Consider the following 19,972-nt stretch of genomic DNA (forward strand, 5'->3'; position numbering starts at 1 on the left):
ACCAAACAAATGTATGATTTAATAGGGTAAAAATCAGTCAACTGTTTAAAAACTATAAATAACTGATGCATTCATGTCTCCAATCTCTTTATTGCCTCAAATTTGATGTTGATGTAACTGTGTTTACTCTGCTTTACAAGTTAAAGCCAGTGTGGTCTATAAAAAATTAAGAGCCTTAGAAAGACCAGACTAGATCACAAAAGTTATTTTACTACAATGCAAGATGAAAGTAGTGCTTACCAAGTGTATTGTGAGAGGTGACGATTATTAAATATATGAACACACTTTTAGGTAAGAAGAAATCATAAAATAACCTAAAAAGTTAGTAATATCTCCTTGAATATATTATTCTGGATATTCATCTATCTATATTTGAAGATACTTTTATTACCTAAGATCCTATTAAATATAATTCAGAGTAAATGTATTCCTTATTTTTTGTTAAACTGGTCTCCTCTAAACCAAAGTTATACAAATTAGTCATGGGGTCAGGAGAAAAAGATGGAAAGGGGAAATATACTGTGACGAGAGACGCAGGAATCAATTTTCTGATATGCCACATAACTTGAAATAATTTGGCAACTGGACAACAGAGTTGTCTCTTTTATTAGCACATTCAAACAGCAGCAGAAAACAACCTTCCATTTGATTCTTACTGAGATTTATTATTTTTAATAATGCCACTTTTCAGAAGTATAGTCATGTGCTCACTTAGACAGGCTGACAAAGTGAAAACTTGTATGTGATGCAAAGTACCCTTTGGGCCATTGATTAAGACATAATATAGTGCAGTGACAAGTCAAGTCAAATGCCCGCAGCAGACAACAAACCCCAGCCTCCCCTTCCCATGGTCTGGCTCCCATTTTGCACCATAGAACCCACAATGGAAATCTGGCAAGACATAGAACACAGATGGCTACTGACTGACATGAAAAGTAAATTTTATTAAACATGTTTACATACATGAGTTGGAATTTCATTTAAAAGCACAGGGGAGTGTTAAGACAAGTGGTCAAAATAGAAAGATACTACCCAATTATAATCAGTTGATTGTTGGCCACTAAGACAGAACGGAATCTAGTAGAAGTGCACCAATGCTTCAGTTCCTCCTGCTCAGCATGGTGAGCAGTGGTCAATCTGTGCCCTGTGGAATGATGGGCAGATAATTCTGGCATGTGTAAATAATAATAAATAATTCACTTGGTGCAGGCAGTATGTCTATGAATTAAAACCTAATGTGTACACAGTGTCTACATGTGTTACAGCCCCACAGTAGGAATCTACACCAAAATATTTATTAGAAGGAATTTGGTCCGTACTACATCACGTTTTCCGGAGGGTAAAAAATAAAGTCCATCTATAGACATTTCACCACAGACCCAGAGACTGAGTCTGGCTAAAACCTGCAAAATGTCTATAACAAAAATGGATGGCTTAGATTTCTTGGTTATTTCGGTATAGTAATTAACAAGCAAACTGTACAAGTACATGCAACATACAAGCTGGCCTATGTGGAACTAACATACATTATTAAATAACCTTTTGTTTCTTTTCTTTTTAAAATTTTTTTTACAAAATGTGCATGCAGCTTTGAACAGTTCCAAGTCATGCTGCTCTATCTGTGTAATCACAAAAGTGGAGTGACTCATAAAAGGAGGGAGAACATATCAATGCACCCGCAGAGACTGCAGTTTGTAGCACATGTACAGAATGTCACAAGGGAAATTCAAGGCCAAGAAAAACTAAATGAAGAAAATGCAAATTGAAAGTTTACTTTGTTTATTTTTCCCCCCAAAAGTAAGATACTTTGCATTAAAAAATCAAGCTTTGTGCTTGCATCAATCTCAAAGAAATGTAAACTAAAATTCGATAAAAACATTAGTTTAGTGCAGAATATTTCAACTGGAATTTCCAGTGGAATATTGAACAGCTCATACCATGCTCTTTCCAGGGCAGATGGGTGTGTCTACACTGAGGCATGGCTGAGAAGCCTGGGCGTAGCTCAAAGTGTCTTAGGCTCAAATCCATTCCTAGTCACCATTTTTGGGAAGTCAAAGTATGGTTTATACACATGAGCATTTTTTTTTTATATCAGGAAGAAAAAGGCAATACAAGGAGTGTTTTCAAAGTACAATTATGCAGTTAGTTTTAGTCCCCAGCATTAGTTGCAGATTGACTTCTTTAAAAGTCTTCCATGCAAAACAATGGAAACCATAAATTAATTTTCTAGAATGCAAACAGATAGGCTCTTCATTAAAAAAGTACTTCTGTGATTATTTATTTTGGAAGATAACTTTTTTGTCTTTTGGGTTTCCACACGTAAGACTTTAAAGAATTATAAAATGAAAGCTAGTGAACCCTTCCTTGGCTTCACCTTATGTAGCTGTTTAACACTTTGGGGAGATGCCACAGAGACCACTTCAGCCCTTTTTTTGGTGCTTTTGGAAAAAAGAAGGGAAGAGTCTCTGTTAGCATCATGAGGCCTGTCATGACACAGCCAAAAAAACTAGTGGAAATAACAGATGTGGTGAAAACAAAAAAAAAAAAACCTCAAGAAACGAAAACCAACAAACAACACACAAATAAACAAAACACACAAAAGAACAAAACAATTCAAACATCAGGGAAATAACACTGCTTGTGGTCTGTGCAGAAACGTGTAGAATACAACTTTTCACAGAGTGAGAGTTTCCAGTTTGTTCAATTTGGGGTGTGTGTGTGTGTGTGTGTGTGTGTGTGTAGGTGTATGTGTAGATTTAAAGTTTCCTCTTTTTCTATTTGTTAGAAGCATCAGTGACTCTCACCAGCACGTTGATTCTTCCTGTAATTTGATAGATTGCCTTGTTCTGTCATATGAAGCCATGTTTTAAATAACAATTGGGACATATTATTGAAAAACTACTACAGGCAAAACACAAGTTGATTGTCTGTCTCCAACAATGCTTTTGATCATGAAATATCTGGTTCAGATTATTATCCTGAAAGGTAGAGTTTTATTGGAATGACTCTGGTATGAGTTCACTATGATCGAATACAGGGAGGCCCAGTTGAACTTTCCAGAGATGACTGGGAAGCCCGGCGGGTGAGGGGAGTGAGTGTGGGATCCACCAGTGAGGACGGTGGGAACAATTTGTACCATCCGATCACCATGCTGGACAGGTCGAGTTCTTCCAACAAGATCTGAGCCACACCCATAAAGCATTTGTGGTCCATTCTGCCATAGTCTCCCCAGACAATCACCTGCAGAGAGAGAGAAATGCAACATTACCTGGACTTCTCTCTCCTTCATATCCGGATGGGCTCAAAGCAACTATGCTGTAAAAGTGGGCCAGTCAGTGAAGCAGAGGAAATGAATACAACTATCACCAAGGAGAAGGCACAGATAAGAAGATACACTAACTTTAAGATGCTTATAGACACTTCACAATAATTTTTAGGCTGATGGAATGAAGGATTGTGTGTTCCTAGTCAATGAGGAGTATTATCTACATAAGCCATGTTAAAGAAATAAATATATAAGATTATTTTTATATGAATGCAACGCCTTTCTTGTGTAACTACTATCTAATTAGCGATGTGCAGGACCATAAAAATATAAAAATTAAAATTTGTGCAATTTAGGAGGGCAGGATGAGCAATCCAACTCAGTATACCATGGAATGTATGTACAAGAAAGTATGTACAAAGAATGAGAGTACTCATTTGATTTCTTTTGTATTACGGTCTTTTTAATGAAGGGGTAGATCAAACAAATAATTGTGGGCTGGTACCTTTTGAGGACTTGCCTGCCAATTTTAATTTAGATGATTAATATTTCAATTAGATCATTAAAAATTACCACAATCTAGGTCAACTTCTATTGGCTATTGGTGTCAAACAAGCCTTCCACTACACATAGTCCCGGGTTCTATTTTCTAATACTTCAGTCATCTGTAAAGGTTCCCAACTGGACTCATTCACCTGTTTTATACAAGCAGAGTTGGTGGTGAATCCCACCTTTAAACTTTACTGAGTAACTTTGTGAAATTACTTTACCTCTTGAATCTCAGACATAATCTTTAAAATGGGGATAATGATAGTATTGCGCATGTTAGTTACAAAGTTTAAATAATGCATATAAGCACCTAGAAATGCATCTGGCATTCAACCAGGACCCATTCTCTTCTCCTCTCCCTCCTCCTCTTTGTATCCCATGTTTGGCAGAGAGCAATGCTCAACCAGCTATTATTAGCATTGTTTTGTTTGATATATCTCTATCTATTTATCATCTAGCTATCTAGTGAGGATATATCTCTATCTATTTATACCTATCTATCTAGTGAGGATACATCTCTATCTATTTATACCTATCTATCTAGTGAGGAGTGAGGAGGGGCGGGAACAGGGCAAAGCTAGAAGGAGAGGATAGAGACAGAAAAGAAAAGAAGAGAGAGAGATAAAATAAAATTGTTCTCTATTAGATCCACCAAATATTTTTAATATTATACATTATTTACATTATAAACTAACCATTTGAATTTCTTCTACTCAAGAATATTATCCTACATTTATCTCTTTGTGTTTTACCATCTCTTTGATATATGAATAATACAAACATTTCAATGTAAAAAGCCAAACAATTACTGACCTGAAGAACTTTACCCTGTGGACTTTCATCAAAAACCAGAGACTGCTGATACAAAGGATCAAGGGTTTTTCGTGCAATTCTTGTCTTCTTCTTGGCTATACAGGCCCCATTTTCCAAAAGATATACTTTGACATATGGAGCTAAACAAAGTTATATTAACATACAAGAATTATTCCTTAAATTCAACTGTTTTTTTAATTAGAGAATTCCCTATTAGAGAATTAGAGATGCTTACTGAAAGTTTCCCATCGACTGTTTAAATTACTTAAAATTTTCATTGCTCCATACATTCTATTCCTTAAATCTATATGTTACCATTACTGCCATTTTCCTCATTTTGATTCAATGTATACAAAGTTATTTGAAGATGTTGACTTACTTGGGTTACAATGCAGGTTTATATCTTAAAGCTCATTGTTCCCCTTTTACAATTAGAATATATTCTTTTTTTCTTTTGCCTTTCTAAATGTGCAGAAAGAAAATAATTGACACTAGCTAAGAAACAACCATAACTAAACTTTAAAAAATATTATAACATACTTCCTAACACCTTCTGAAAGAATAACTGTGCAAGGAAAACCCAAATCCATTTTAATAACATCAAAGAACACAGAAACACTGCTTTTTAAATTAATCAGATGATGCAAAACAGAGCATATGAAATTCAAATACGGCAAATGTTTTTATTTGTTTGCCTATTAAATAGCCCCTTCACCGAATTCAGGAATACTTCTCCTTACCAGGTGTAGATTTGGAACCAGGCTTTTGTGTGAGGCTTCGTGCTCTAATAACTTCAACTTCTAATTGGCCCTTTTTGTCCTCCATTCCAATTTGTATATCACCTGCAAATGGAGGGGAAGCAAGATGTGTTTCAGCTTCTTTCCAGTTAAGTGCAGTTAAAACAAAAAGGAGAGCCCATAACAGACTACAGATTTTTATCTTCATGATTTTGTTGAGAAACTAATATTTAGACCCCCTCACTCCACAATCCACTTTTCTTTCTTGGTCTCCAAATCAAATTTGGAAATGATTCTCTTATTTTTTCTGGTATTAATCCCCCTTATGAGATTTGCAAATTAGTTAATAAATGACTATAACAACACTGAAGTATTTCTATAATTCTTGTACTTAATGTGATTTCTTCTTGTACTTAATGTGATTTCATCCAGTATATACTAAAAAATTGTAATATGTATTTTCATTATCCTGAGAAAGCCACCATTAATATTTGGTGAATATCCTAGCATTCTCATACTTCTATCAATCTATCTGCCTATCTATCTATCTATCTATCTATCTATCTATCTATCTATCAATCAGCAATCATGATCATGTATCATCATTTTATTGACTGTATGGACTACTGCATGGACATGTCATTACTTATTAAATCAGACTCCTATTGATGGAAATAAAGGTTAATTACATAAACTATTTTATGGTGCAGTGTATGTAAGTAGGGTTATAATGAACAGTTTTATAAGAATTCTTGCACACATTCTTGAATCATTTATTTTTTGAACATAAAATTCCAATATTTTAAGTTTTCATATCTAATAGTATGGACATCCAAAAATTCCATGCATTCTGCCAACTCCTCCAGAAAGGTTTGCACTATCACAGAAATATCGCTCTTCCTGCCTCCCACCCTCACTAATACTGGCCAGTATCAAAAATATGCTTAATTTTTGCCAATCTGGTTAAAACGATATTTTAATTTGCATTTCTTTGATTATTAAGGAGCATTATGTAGCCCATGTATAGTTTGATACAAAATTAGATCAGCAACTAGAATGAATCCCTTCCTTTTTATTTCATGAAAATATTTGTTTCATAGTTTTCATGTCTCTCGAGCTCATATTTATTAGAGCTCCTCTATGAAAACACCTGGGTGTATTCTCCCCATTTTTTGGTAAGTAGAATGTTAAATACTGACAGTTATAGTTCTACTCAGGTTTTTTCAGCTTTCTACTTACTCTTAAATTCTTTGTGGTAGGTTATATTTTTTAACAACTGTTCATCTCAAATAAATTTTCAAATGTTTTTTTTTTTGTTTTGTTTTGAGACAGAGGCTTCCTCTGTCGTCCAGGTTGGAGTGCAGTGGTGTGATCTCCGCTCACTGTAACCTCCATCTCCTGGGTTCAAGTGATTCTCCTGCCTCAGTCTCCCAAGTAGCTGGGACTACAGGCATGCGCCACCCTGCATGGCTATTTTTTGTATTTTTAGTGGAGACAGGGTTTTACCATGTTAGTCAGGCTGGTCTCAAACTCTTGACCTCAGGTGATCTGCCTGCCTTGGCCTCCCAAAGTGCTGGGATTATAGGTGTGAGCCACAGCGTCCAGCCTAAGCATTTGCATAAGTGGTATCATTCAGCAATTTTCTTTCTTCACTTAACTACATTTTCTTAGATATCCATCCAAGTTGATGTGTTGAGATCTAGAACATTCCCTTTAATTTCTCTATTACAGTCTATTACATGAATGTCATATTTATCTACTCTCCAGTTAGGGGTCTTGGCTTTCCTATTTGGTGCTGCTACAACAAAATGCTGCAAAGAGCTTCTTGAGGATATGTAATTCGAAGTTGTATTGCTGGGTCACAGCACATCCACACTTTTATTTTTACTAGATGCTGCCATATTATTCCAATTGGTGACTGCACCAAATTACACTTCTAATAGCAGTGTAAGAGAATGCATATTTCTAAGCATCTTTGCTACTTATATTGAAAGATGTAAACATTTTGGACAATCTGATATGCGAACACACACACACACACACACACACACACGTGTGCTTTGTAGAAACGTTAACAGATAAGTAAACTCCACTCTATTTTCAGTTTGATAATTTTTTCTCATAAATTAAAACTGAATTTTTATCAAACATTTTTTCTGCATACTTAAGATGGTCATGTTTTCTTTTTATTACAGTAATGTGATCAACTATATTAATTAGTTTTCATATATTAAACCAACCATGTGTTCATGAAAAAAAATCCCATTTGGTTGTGATAATATTATTTTTAGTATTGCTGAATTTGCTTTTCTTGGGGTTCATGAGGGACTCTGGAAAGTATGACTATATTTATTTTCAGTTCTGAAAAATCTATCAATCATTATATACATGTACTTTTTATTGTTACACTCTTTGTTTTCCATTTTCATTTTTATTCATTGATACATAATATGTACATAATATATGTACATATTTTTTAGGTACATGTGATAATTTAATACATTCATATACTTTATTATGATCAAGTCAGTGTAATTGGGATGTCATTACCTTAAATATTTGTTTTTTCTTTTATGCTAGAAACATTTGAATAATTCTCACTCAAACATTATATTTTCAATGGCGTCTGGCCTATACTCCTTCCTTCCCTATTCTGGGACTAATTAGACATATATTAGACCTCACTTTTCTGCTCGGTCTTATAACTTCTTATTCATATTTTCCATTATTTTGTGTGTCCAATTAATTCTGGATACTTTCTTAAGGCTTTATCCTCCAGTTAGCCACTAACCAATTATCTCCTCAACTCTGTCTAAACTGCTGGTAACTCATCCATTGAATTCTTAACTTTAGTTATATTTTTCAATTCTATAATTTCTACTGGGCTCTTAAAGATTTGAGTTTTCTGATGAAATTCTCCATCTTGTTTTTTATTTTAGGTAATCTTCTTTCTCTTCCTCATGACTTGAGATGATGTCCTGAAATTGCATTAAAAAGATTTTCCTTGTTTGTTTGCTTTGTACAGATTGTTCAGTTCACCACTCAATGTGCTCTTTCAATCTCTCAGGTTTTATGTTTTTCTTAAACACTCAGGCATCATTATTTTTCCCCAAAATCTGTCTCTCTATTCTCTTTTTAGGCTCCTGTTAGAGTAAGTTTGAACTTTTTGGTTTATTCCTCCTACATCCCGAATTCTCCTCTCTTATAAAAGATTTTCTTTTTTTAAAAATTTAAATAGGCCATGTTATTGGTGGTATTCTATAGTTCTCCTTTTATTTTTCCTCTTAGGAAGCTTGTATGCTTTTCTATCAAGCCTCAGTGTTGCGAAATTTCACTATATTGTGTCTTCAAGCTGATCTATTTTCATGCATTTTGCTGAAGTTCTTTCCCACTGCAAGATTACAGAAAGATTAACCTAAGTGTTTTCCAGTACTTTTTAGTATCTTTCTCTACCTTCCCTTTTCTTTTTTATAGTTAAGTCTAAAATATTAACTTTTTTGGAAAGTTGTGTAGGGTGAGGGAATTCCGTACATTTTTTCACACAGGTAAATAGTTATGCTACTATACTTTACTGAACAGTCTATCTTTTTTCTTTTTTTTCTTCCATGCTCTGAAATGCCACCCTTGTCCTACATTTAGATCTATTATATCAGAGTTCCTGGTAATTCAAATATTTATGGCTAATTTTACTTCCTGTTTCATAATATCTCAAATTAGAAAAATACACTTGAAATTAGAATAGTTGTTTGCAAACAGTAACTCCCTAGCTAAAATGTTGCTTCTCACTTGTATTGCTATTACACAATTTTAAATATTTTAAATGACTTTGTCAAACACAAAACATCAATTTTCCTGTAGAAAAAAAATGATTCTTACCCATTGCAGGGGTGGCAAGAGTTTGGCGGCCAACAAGCTGGGCTGGTCCCAATCCATCAAGAAAATCACTGAATTGACTGTCAGCTCCCAGTCGCACTCCAGGAAATATTAAACTATCAGCAGAAGGATAAAAACCAAAGGAAAAAAAAAAACCATGAAATCTTCTAGAATTCTTTTCACTAGTTTCCATTTGACTAATTATGATCATGAAGCATAAATATTACTTAGACAATCTGTTTTTTTTAATTGATTATTTGCATTGCCTTTGAGCCAAGCATATGAGGCTTAATATTGATTGAGGATAGGTGTAAACTCTCAGTTTGATACCTAATGCTCTATTCAAGAGGGCTCAGTCATAGTTTTTAATATATCAAGTTCCAAATCCCTATATAAATGTGTTGCTGACAAAAAAACATATGATGCAAATTTTTATATCATAAACTTCACACAGATACTTGCTCATGAACATTAGGTAACATTAATGCTAATTTTTTTTAAAGTGACCAATAATTTCTTGAATAAATGTTATAGTTCAAGTTCTTATTTATAAACATTTAATTGATTCATTTTTGAATCAATTCTGGTTAAATTCATCTTTGAATCAATTAAATGTTTAAATTATTTGAGACTTTTATTTGGTTCCAATTGAAATTAATTGATTAAAAAATCTGTATTTCCTCCTATAATATGACTTCCTGATAGCCCCAGGATGTAAGCTGCACAAGGATAGTGCCTGTGCTTTTCTTGTTGACTGATGTAGTTATCACTGGGTAATAAGAACTATGCTCATTATGTAATAGGCATTCAGTAAGCATTTTTTGAATGAATATATTTCTATAGAGACTTACTCTTTGCATTGTGCTTTCACATCTATTATTTCTCTTAACTAAGGGAATTAAATGGGACACAGATTATAATCCCATCCAGAGACCATAAAAATAAATCTAAGAGATTAAGTGGTTTATGATGGAGGCAAATTTTATTTGTTACTTTTTTGTATCAGAAAATGATGTGTTCAAGTCTCATTTGTATATTACTTTATGCTACTTCATTCAATACTGGTATTTTGTCAGTAAGTTTATCTCCATAACTTTCATACCTGATGATTTTTGCTCTTAGATATTCCTTACTGGAAACATGCATAACAAGCCAATCATTTGACCAGCTAAACAAAGACCAACTAGTTTCAGGAATGGGAAAGAATATAACAAACAGTAATCTGGCATATTTCTGTTAAATTTTCTAAACAAAACAAAAAATCCAGTAAAGACAAGAAATATTAGATTGGTATATGAGTAATGTGAATGGTAATGAACAAATAATTATAGAAAATTTATATGTGGTGAATCTCCATGTAATCCAAAACAACACATTAACTACTTATTTGTAAGATCCACTACCTCAATAAAAATTCAGTTTTACCAGAAAAATTCTCAAGCATAGGAAATAGCACGTTTTGTGCAGGATCCATAAAAAATGTCAGAAAAAAAAAACGAACTGAGTAAATTTTTAAAAATCGTATTCTATTTTCTCAGAATTAACTAAAACATTTTAGTCAGAAAAATAATGAAGCTGATAGATCCTGGATTATTTCCTAAGGTAAAAATGAGTCAGCAATGTTTTAAAAACAAGAAAATGTAAGTTACTTACACATATGACAGTGTTAGACTTAGAAAAGCTTAGGGTCCAAATTAGCTTGGAGAAAATTAAGAAAATGGGAAATCAGTTCCTTACTTATAAATTTTAATTTAGACTTTGGTGACAGGGACAAACTATGAATTTCCCATATGAAAGAGTCCATTACCTGTGGCATTTCTACACTAAACATCCAGTAAGGAACTATTCTGGGCTTTCCTAGATGGAGGAAATGAATTTATTCATGTGGACTCAGAATTTCTTCACCCTTTGAAAGGTATGAATGACCAGGTGTAGAGGTGTGTCCGTGTGTACTTACTTATAAGCCATTAGGGTGGTTTAAAATGGATGGTTGAACTTCTGGTTAAATAGAGAAGCTGCACAGTAACACTCAGTGGCTTTGTTATTTTACTGATTAGTACACAATTCGTGGTTCCACAGCCATGCAGACGTGCTGACAGCACTTACTTGCCCTCAGAGCTGTAACTGTTGATGCTGCCATCAGTAGACTCTCGGCTCGGCTGCCTTACCATCTTCCTCATTTCAGCTGCCATGCCTGTTTCTGTACTTCTCTGGATGGTACTTTTTAACTTTTTGTGGCCCGACTCTGACAGGAGAGAGTAAAAGAAACTCTAAGTTTTATTCAGACAGCTTCCCCCGAATATCAATTGATCCTGCAAATATAATAGTTAATTTTACACATAATTACAAATTTAATCAGAAAAATAGTAACCTAAGGGAGTACTTTGCTTGATTCAGGCTCCTTGCCAAAGTGTGCTTGGCTAAGAGTAGCAGCACTGGATGCTACACCATGGCCACAGTTTCAGTGACTGCCTGAATCTCAATCAGCCAAAATGAAATCATTGTATTATTGATGGTGACAACTTCAATGAAAATCTGATTTTGGCACCCAATTGTTATGTGGAAAGATAATGGTGAACAATCTAATAGGTTTCTCCTAATATGGAATTCACTAAATGTGTATGAATAGTCTCAAAGGACAAGTCGTATTCTTTTAAGGAGAAGGTGCATTTGGAACCCAGTATGAACAATACCACAGTTTTTGTACTATCACGTATCAGCAATCCTCATAAAGAGAAACTAGTATTTTAATTGATGATTTTTGTAACACTTTAACATACACTATATAATATTTATACACATTTGAGATGGCATATAGATTACAGAGTTAGGTATAACAGGTTTTATCCTAATTCAAAGACTACTGAGCTATCTCATGGCCTTTTGACTCAGCTGCATGAGTTCTGACTGGCAGTTTTGGGGTGTACACCTCCATTTGCACTGGGTATTACATGCATTTGCATTTCAGTTCTTGATAAGTTCAGAAGAATTTTCTTGAGCCACTTTGAAATGCACTAACCAGCATTCTATTCATAGCATGGAAATAAATTCTAAACTATTTACTTGCTTACATGCATAAGCAGTATCAATAGGTTAGGAAAACTGCTAGACTTTATTCCATCTATACATTCTATAAACATTTCTGGGTTTTGCTTTAGTTTTTGTATAGTATCATTTAATACCCATTAATAATATATGAAAAATGCTCTATATATGTAATTACATACATAACTACTATATAAACACATTAACTTTTCAATCTTCATAAAACCTTTACAAAGAAGGTACCTAAATACACTCTTACATAAGCCATTTGAAACACTGCATCTTTTCCCTCTCATTTTTGGTCATTGGATTCCTTTTGTAAATTGTCTAATCAAAGATATAATAGGTTATGCTATATGAACTTAATGCTGATGCTTCCTACACATTGTTTTAGTATGTTCATTAAAATTTTTACTTTTTATTGTTCTTAACCTTTTTATTGCTATTTTTGCTTACAAAGACAATATATGTATATTACAAAATATTTAAATGTTACAGAAATTGCAAACATTGAATGCCCCCTATAATTTCACCACTCAAGGAAGACAATGGTTAATAATTTGGGAACTACTTTTTCTTTATACCTATACAAGCTTCTTCACTTGGCTACTGTGATCCACACTCTCCGTTTTCCCTTCTTTGACATTGGTTGTTACTTCCCAGTCTCTTCTGCTGCATTTTTCCTCTTTGAGATTTTTAGATATAGACGATCCCTAGACCTCAGGCCTCCGACCTTTTGCTTTCTTCTACACTGACTTCCTAGGTGATCTCTAACATAGCTTTAACATAGCTAACAAGGTCATTCATGCCATTGTGCCTCCCAAATATACATCAAGGTCTTAACCATTCTCTTAAATGCTGAAGTCATTAATTCAATTGCCTAGTAGCTCCATTTACATATCTAATAGGCACTTCAACATTAACATATCCAAGACAGAACTCTTCCCCACCTCCACCACACTACCACCTCCTACTACTAAATCCTCCTCCCGCAGTAAATGGTACTGCAATTCACTTGGCTGATCAGGCCTAAATCCTTGTAATCGTCTTTGATTCCTCTAACACACCCCACATCCAATCCATCAGCGAATCCTCTTGGCTTTGCCTTCAAAATGCATCACAAATCTGGTCATTCTTCTTCCTCTCCACAGCTCCTACCCTACGTCCAGACACTGTCATCACTCAAAAGAGCAGTGCCATACCCATATAGCTGGTCTCACTGCTTCTATTCTTTTCCTCCTCAGAATATTCTTGACATAACAGCCATGGTGAGTCTTTAAAAATGTAAATCTGAACATATCATTCCCCTGCTCAAGATCTTATAATGATTAATCACCAAAATAAAATGAAAATCCAAAATTGTTATCGTGGCCCAGGAAATGCCATATCATCTTGTCTTTGGACACTTCACATCTCATCTTCTGTCCCTCATTCCATATGACCAATGCTCTCCAGTCACACTGTCTTCCCTACATTTCCTCAAGCCTGCAAGCATGCTACTTCTGTTTGTCCCTTCTGACTTTCTTGCCTTGTTCCTTATTCAGATTTCTGCTTCAAGAGAAGCTGTCTCCTCAGAGAGGCTTTGTATAGTATCCCTTTGCTGTGCTTTATTTTTCTTCATAGCAGTGCTTCATCTGCCATTAAACCTTTATCTGTTTGTGTTCTGTTTTCCAATTAGAATTTAATTTCTGTGAGAGCGGGGTCATTGTGAGTATTGTTCACTGTTACTCTTCATATCTAGAACAGGGGTATAAACTGTTGATAGTGAAATCACACCACATATACTAATGTGCAATTTTCACATTCCATTTAATATAATGTAACACAAACAGGTATATATTTATTCTTTTTAAAGACTGCACTATTCCATTTTATGACTATGTGGTTCATCATTAAACCATCCCTTTATTGATGGGCTATTGGATATTTCCAGTAGTTATAGAACAGCTTCTACAGGATGAATTACTGGAAGTTGAAATGCTACTGAAAGGGTAGGAATCTGTTTAATTTAAATAGCTATTTCTATATTCCCCTTAAGAAACATTGTAGTGATTTATACTCCTACCAACAGTCATATGGATGTTCCCACTTACCTACCTATGGCTCAAGAATTCTCTACCTTTCCCCTTTTTGGACTCTGTCTTGTCCACTTGACTTGTCATTGTGGAACGTGCACACTTATCCAAGGCAGGGACTTCATCTATGGCCATTGTAAATGCTGTTTAGTTTAGTTTTGGCATTTATTCATTTATATACCGATTCCTTTCTAGAGGTAATTCATTTATGAAGTCACTGTGGTAGAGCAGTGGCCATTCATGGCCACATACTGGCCAGACCTCACTTGAAGGACAGGGGTAAGCCCCAGGGATATATTACCAAAGTATTGAGCCAAGATGAATTACAAGTGTTTATCCAAGGCAGCATGAGATAACAAAATCTGGGTAGAACACCAGTTATTGAAAATAACGAGGATCATGGCTAGAGAAATTACAGGAACTTTAAATGGTGAGGTGCTGCTGGAAATTGGAGGAGAAACAGTTAAGAGGATCAACAATATGGCAAGTTCAGGTTAGAGTGTTAGTTCATTCTGCTTTTTGTTCATTCACCTATTCAACAAATATTTATGGAGCATCTATTACGTGTTATACAGTGCTCGAGGTGCTGGGGATGTACGGATGGATGAGAAATGTCCTGCTTTAAAGGAGTGTAGATTCTAGTTCACATGTATATACAAGAAAGACAGTGAACAAAGATACGATATCGCTGATAAGTGCTATGGGAAAAAAATTAGGCAGGATGAGAGGTGTAGAGAGTGACGAGGTAGAGCAGGAATTGTTTTGTTTGAAAAGGAGCCAGGGTCTGATTAAGCAGTGCAGGGGGAAGTGAGGACACAAGCCATGAGGAAAGAGGGAAGCAGTACACAGCAGGGATTGGTCCTCGTGACAGGGGAGGCTGTGAGTAATGGTGGCTGTGGTAGAGGGGAAGGGGAGGGCTGCAGTCTTGCAAGTAGTGCACAGGTCTCCAGGCTTCCTCTCCAGTCTTTGTAATGTCGATGTTGACTCCAACCCGGAGGCTTTGTCACCAGTGATCTCGGGCTCTGTGTGTTGCTGGCAGTCCAGAGGACGGTGAAGTGCAGACTGTCAATAACTGATTTCTCTTGCATTATCTAACACAGGTTTCACATGATTGTTGTTCATTACATATTTGGTGACAAATGAAAAGAAAAACCTTAAAAGCGAATAATCTTTATTCATTTGTATATTTTAGTTGAGATATCAAGTTTTCTCAAAGAAGGATATATCTACAGGGTATCTCAAAATTCTTACAGCCGTTTGAAACTTTAATAGTTTCCACAGTGTAAAGGATACAAATGCTCAAAAAACATCATTTGAGGGGCTAGTTATTGAATTTTCTTTTATATTTACTTGATTTTGTGAATTTGAATAATATATTTTTAATATTAAAGTTCTTCTTTTAGTCCTGCTGAATTAAGATGGCAGATGAACTGACATCTAACTGTTGTCTTATTCATATTAATAAATATTCATGAAAAGAGCTTCAATTGACTAAGCAATATAAAGGTCTAGGCAGAAGCTCAATAAACAGTTCTAGTTTGGAATTTGCCTTATTTAAATTCATAAGGGCCCCAATATTAATTTGGAATGTGAGGATTAGAAGAAACATTGTTTTATAGATGTGGAAACTGTAAATCTGGAGAAACAGAATTCATGCAACAAATTAGTTCAGCACTTACTCTGGGTTCAGTCTTTTCCAGATGCTGGCAATACAGCAATGAGCACAACAGACAAAATCCCTGTCCCAGTGGAGCTTACATTCTAGTGGATATAATGACTTGCTTAACATCACACTAGTTAGCAGCAAAAGCTAAATTAGAAACCTGTCTTTCTAAATCTTAGTCTTGCAATCATTCCATTATACAACATTTTAGGAACACGTAAAGTCTGGTCTTACTTATTTTGCAAATAGAACAATGGTCTATCTACACAGGTATTTTCATGTATACATTCACATACGGCTTTGCAAGTTAATTTGTAAAAGTTTGTTAAAAAGCACATATATTCTATACAAGCACAAACGTATAATTATCTGCATCTATGTACATATGCTGTAATTATAACAAAAATGTGTTACATCTATGTAACATGTTTAATGTCAATATAGTCCATTAAAATATATACAATATTAGAAAATGCTTTTATTCTTTTAGGAATGCCATCATTATTATTTGTATCCATTGAAGAATCATTAACCTTCTAAAGACATGAAGGCTACTACAAATTATGACATGAAACCTTTGATTTGTGAATACCATCTCAAGTATTCTATTAAGAATAAAAAAGATTAGACAAGTAGTACATTTTAATATTCTTTAGTCACATGAAAAATTACTAAAATCCAAAATGTTTGGGGGAAATATTTCACTCGTGTTCCGGAAGGGCAAACTTTCTCTCAAAGAGTATTCCAAAAGGTGTCATATTTACATGTGAACTCTTTCTCTCTTTGCTAATTTAGAGATATGTGTTATATTTAGAAACAGCCACTGACTAATTCATTCTATAAATACTCATTAAATACCAAGAACCTATGATATCGGCATTGTTCTAGGTGCTTCAGATACAACAGTAAGAACAGAATAGAATAAGGAATACAATAAATCTGTATTGATAAGTTAGGACCATGAGAAACAGATCAAGGCTAGAAAGCTAGACAAGAGAGACAGAATATATTGACATGCAGATACAATTAAAATCTATGGTGCTAAATGTAACAATTTAGGGAGGAAATACAGATAAAAAGAGTAAAGAGAATGGAGTTTGGAATATTCTCACAGTTAGATGTCCAGAAGAAAATCAGGACTGTCAAGGAGGCTGAAAAGGAGGACCTCTTAAGGTGGGGGAAAAGCAGTAAGTGCAATGGTACAGAAATCAGAAGAAGAAAGTGTGTCAAGAAGTAAAAAAAAAAATATGTTGTTGATTGCTACTTAAGAGGTTTAGTAAGAAAAAAATATAGATGTGACCACAGTGCTTGGCTTCACGGAGATAACTGACTGAGAGGAGTGGATTCAGTGAAGCAGTAGGGTTAGGTGCCTAAAAGGAGTGGCCAGTCAGGAGAAGGAATTAGAGGTGAGTAAACAGAGACAGCTCCTATGACTATTTTGTAAAGGTTTGTTGTGATTGAGAGATGGTATTTGAAAAGTCACACAATATTAGGGGAGGTTGTCCTTTTCTTTAAGATGCGTGGTAGTAGAAGTTGTTTCTGTGTAGATTGGAATAATTAGATGAACAGGGAAAAACACATTGTTAGGCTTAATATTATGGGTTGGAGAGATGTATAAAGATAGATAACATCAGATAAATCATCTTCCAATCAAAGCAGTCTCTGAGGCCAAAGCAGCAGACTATCCAATTCCATCAATTAATTGGAAAAATCGGTAAGAGTATCACCTGATTGATTAAGCAATTTAGGTCCCAAATAAATGCAATAATGGTTTGTTAACTCACAAAAACAAAGTATCAAGTAAGTACAACCTTTTTGGTTATTCTGAAATAATATTTTTTTATTTTTGTGGTGACAAATTCAGTCATTTTGTAAAAATTAATTATTTTTTTTAAGAGACAGGGTCTTGCTAGGTCTCAGTAACAAGATCACAGTAAGCTATGATTATGCCATCACTAGACTGGAGTGCAGTGGTGTGATCACAGCTTACTGTTACCTTAAACTCCTGGGCTCAAGCGATCCTCCCATCTCGGCCTCCCAAAGTGCTGGGATTACAGGCATGAGCCACTGCGCCTGGACAAAATTCAGTTGTTTTTTTCTTTCTTTTTTTTTTTTATTGTGGAACTGCAGTGAGAACTTGAAAATTCAGTTTTTAAAAAAAAATTGTTGTGGTTAGTAAAATACACTTCGTTCATTTTGTCCTTCAGTTATTCAACAAACTATTTCCTTAGTGATTTGTGCCCCGATACTATATATGTAAGTGTGAAAAGGAAAGAAGCCCATCAGCCATTTCATGGTCTAGAAGGAGACACAGACAAGTAAAAGTCTCCTTGTGATGTGGTATAAGTGCTGTGCAATGGGTTTATTTTATATGTATTAAACTTTATGTATTTATTTTATAGAAATTCAATGATATGAAGAGAGGAAGAGAAGGGGCGAGAATAATTCAAGCAGTGAGTGAGAATCACAGCTTGCAATGCCACTTAATGAGCATGTAACCTGGAGAGATCATGAGCTGAAAAATGGAAATCTTCCCCTTTGTTTCAGTTCCTCAAGATAATTCTGGTGTTTATGAAGATTTCTAAAAAAAGGTTCCCTAAAAGCAAGCCAATGGCTTTATCTGGTGTTTAAACAAAACAGCACCAATGTAGTCACTGTGTAAAAGCAGACAGTATTGGACTTACTGAGTCACCATAGATTGCTCTTCAAGAGATTTTCACAGGAAATTTTAACTCTGTGCAGAGGTGGAGGAAGGATGGAGGCAGGGTGGAAGGGAACTGTGTACTTGTATTTCAAGCCAGGAGAGCAGCACACTGAAAGGTCCTGAAGAGAAAGAGTATGGCCCCTCGAGATAACTACATTTCCTGAATCACCAGAGTTAATTTAATGGTGAGTGAAGATAGTGAGGTATGAAGCCAAAGAAATAAACACTGGGAGGGCCTTTTATCTAAGGCTCTCAGGGTGCACAGTGACATATCATTTGAGCTGATGTTGTATTGTTATTAACGCTGTTCTTAATAATCTCAAGGTCCTGGTCTTCCTCATACCAATTTTACCCATATAAAATTGTGTGTACTTTGTATTACATGCAATACAATATAGTAGTATTGCCATATATCTCCAACAATTATTCTTTAAAAGAAAATACGCAGTTCTCCTTTGTTGATGTCAGATACTTCCAATGTGTAGTAACCATGTAGTTGGAAATTTTTATTAGTCTTCCCTAATACTGCCATCATTTTCTTTAGTATTTAAGCAAATAAACACAAATGTTCCTTTTGTGTTGCATCAAGGTTTTTGAATATATTTTATCCTAGGCCAGATAAGTGCAACTTGTAAAAATTTCATAGGTCGGAGAATTATTTTTAGAAAATGTCACGAGAGTTCTTTGACTTTTATTGTTTTCCTCATTTTCTCTCACTTATTCTCCTGGTTAATCCTATCAATCATAAACTCCACTATTTTCCTTCCATTTTTCCATTTTCCAAAGGTATTTCTAATGAAAGAATAGAGTGGTCAAGAAATTAAAAACTCATTCTGAGTATTTTTGTGAGATAGATGGAATCATTCTTTTGATGATATTTTCCTTCAAGAGAATACGTCAAATGTTTCCTAGTGATGTACTTATCCACTTTTATTCCATTTCCCTAACCCAAAAGATATAAAATGTTTTCTTTTGTTACCATGTACTTTAAATTGTTTACAGATACTACTTCGGAAAAGGATTCATCTGTTCGAACATGGACCTTTATTTTTATTTTCAGCTCTTCCATGGCTAATAGCTATTCTTTCATTAAAAACCTGGTATTGTTATGATTGACTATAAAGCCTTGCCTGTCAGATCTGTTTAGCTCACTCAATCACACTTATACTTTCAGCAAAATGTTAGCTAATATAACTTTGATTTTTCCATTTGCCAAGCTATTGAAAGTATAAATAATAGCAAGTTCAA

General features: G+C 34.7%; 1 protein-coding gene across 29 annotated transcripts in view; it reads right to left on the bottom strand.

Moving 5' to 3' along the window:
- Positions 1-574: 574 nt before the first annotated feature.
- RIMS1 (regulating synaptic membrane exocytosis 1) overlaps positions 575-19,972 on the bottom strand; it is a 491,022-nt gene continuing 471,624 nt past the window's right edge. For all 29 annotated transcript variants that reach the window (XM_077999766.1, XM_077999761.1, XM_077999757.1 and 26 more), the window contains 5 exons: positions 11,344-11,482; positions 9,241-9,353; positions 5,368-5,469; positions 4,628-4,767; positions 575-3,240 (listed from right to left, as the gene is read on the bottom strand). In XM_077999766.1, the coding sequence (XP_077855892.1) occupies positions 3,022-3,240; positions 4,628-4,767; positions 5,368-5,469; positions 9,241-9,353; positions 11,344-11,482 (713 nt within the window). In that variant the 3' untranslated portion in view covers positions 575-3,021. The remainder of the gene's footprint in view (positions 3,241-4,627; positions 4,768-5,367; positions 5,470-9,240; positions 9,354-11,343; positions 11,483-19,972) is intronic.

This window comes from Macaca mulatta, chromosome 4 (assembly GCF_049350105.2).
Source record: "Macaca mulatta isolate MMU2019108-1 chromosome 4, T2T-MMU8v2.0, whole genome shotgun sequence".
NCBI classification, from domain to species: Eukaryota; Metazoa; Chordata; class Mammalia; order Primates; family Cercopithecidae; genus Macaca; species Macaca mulatta.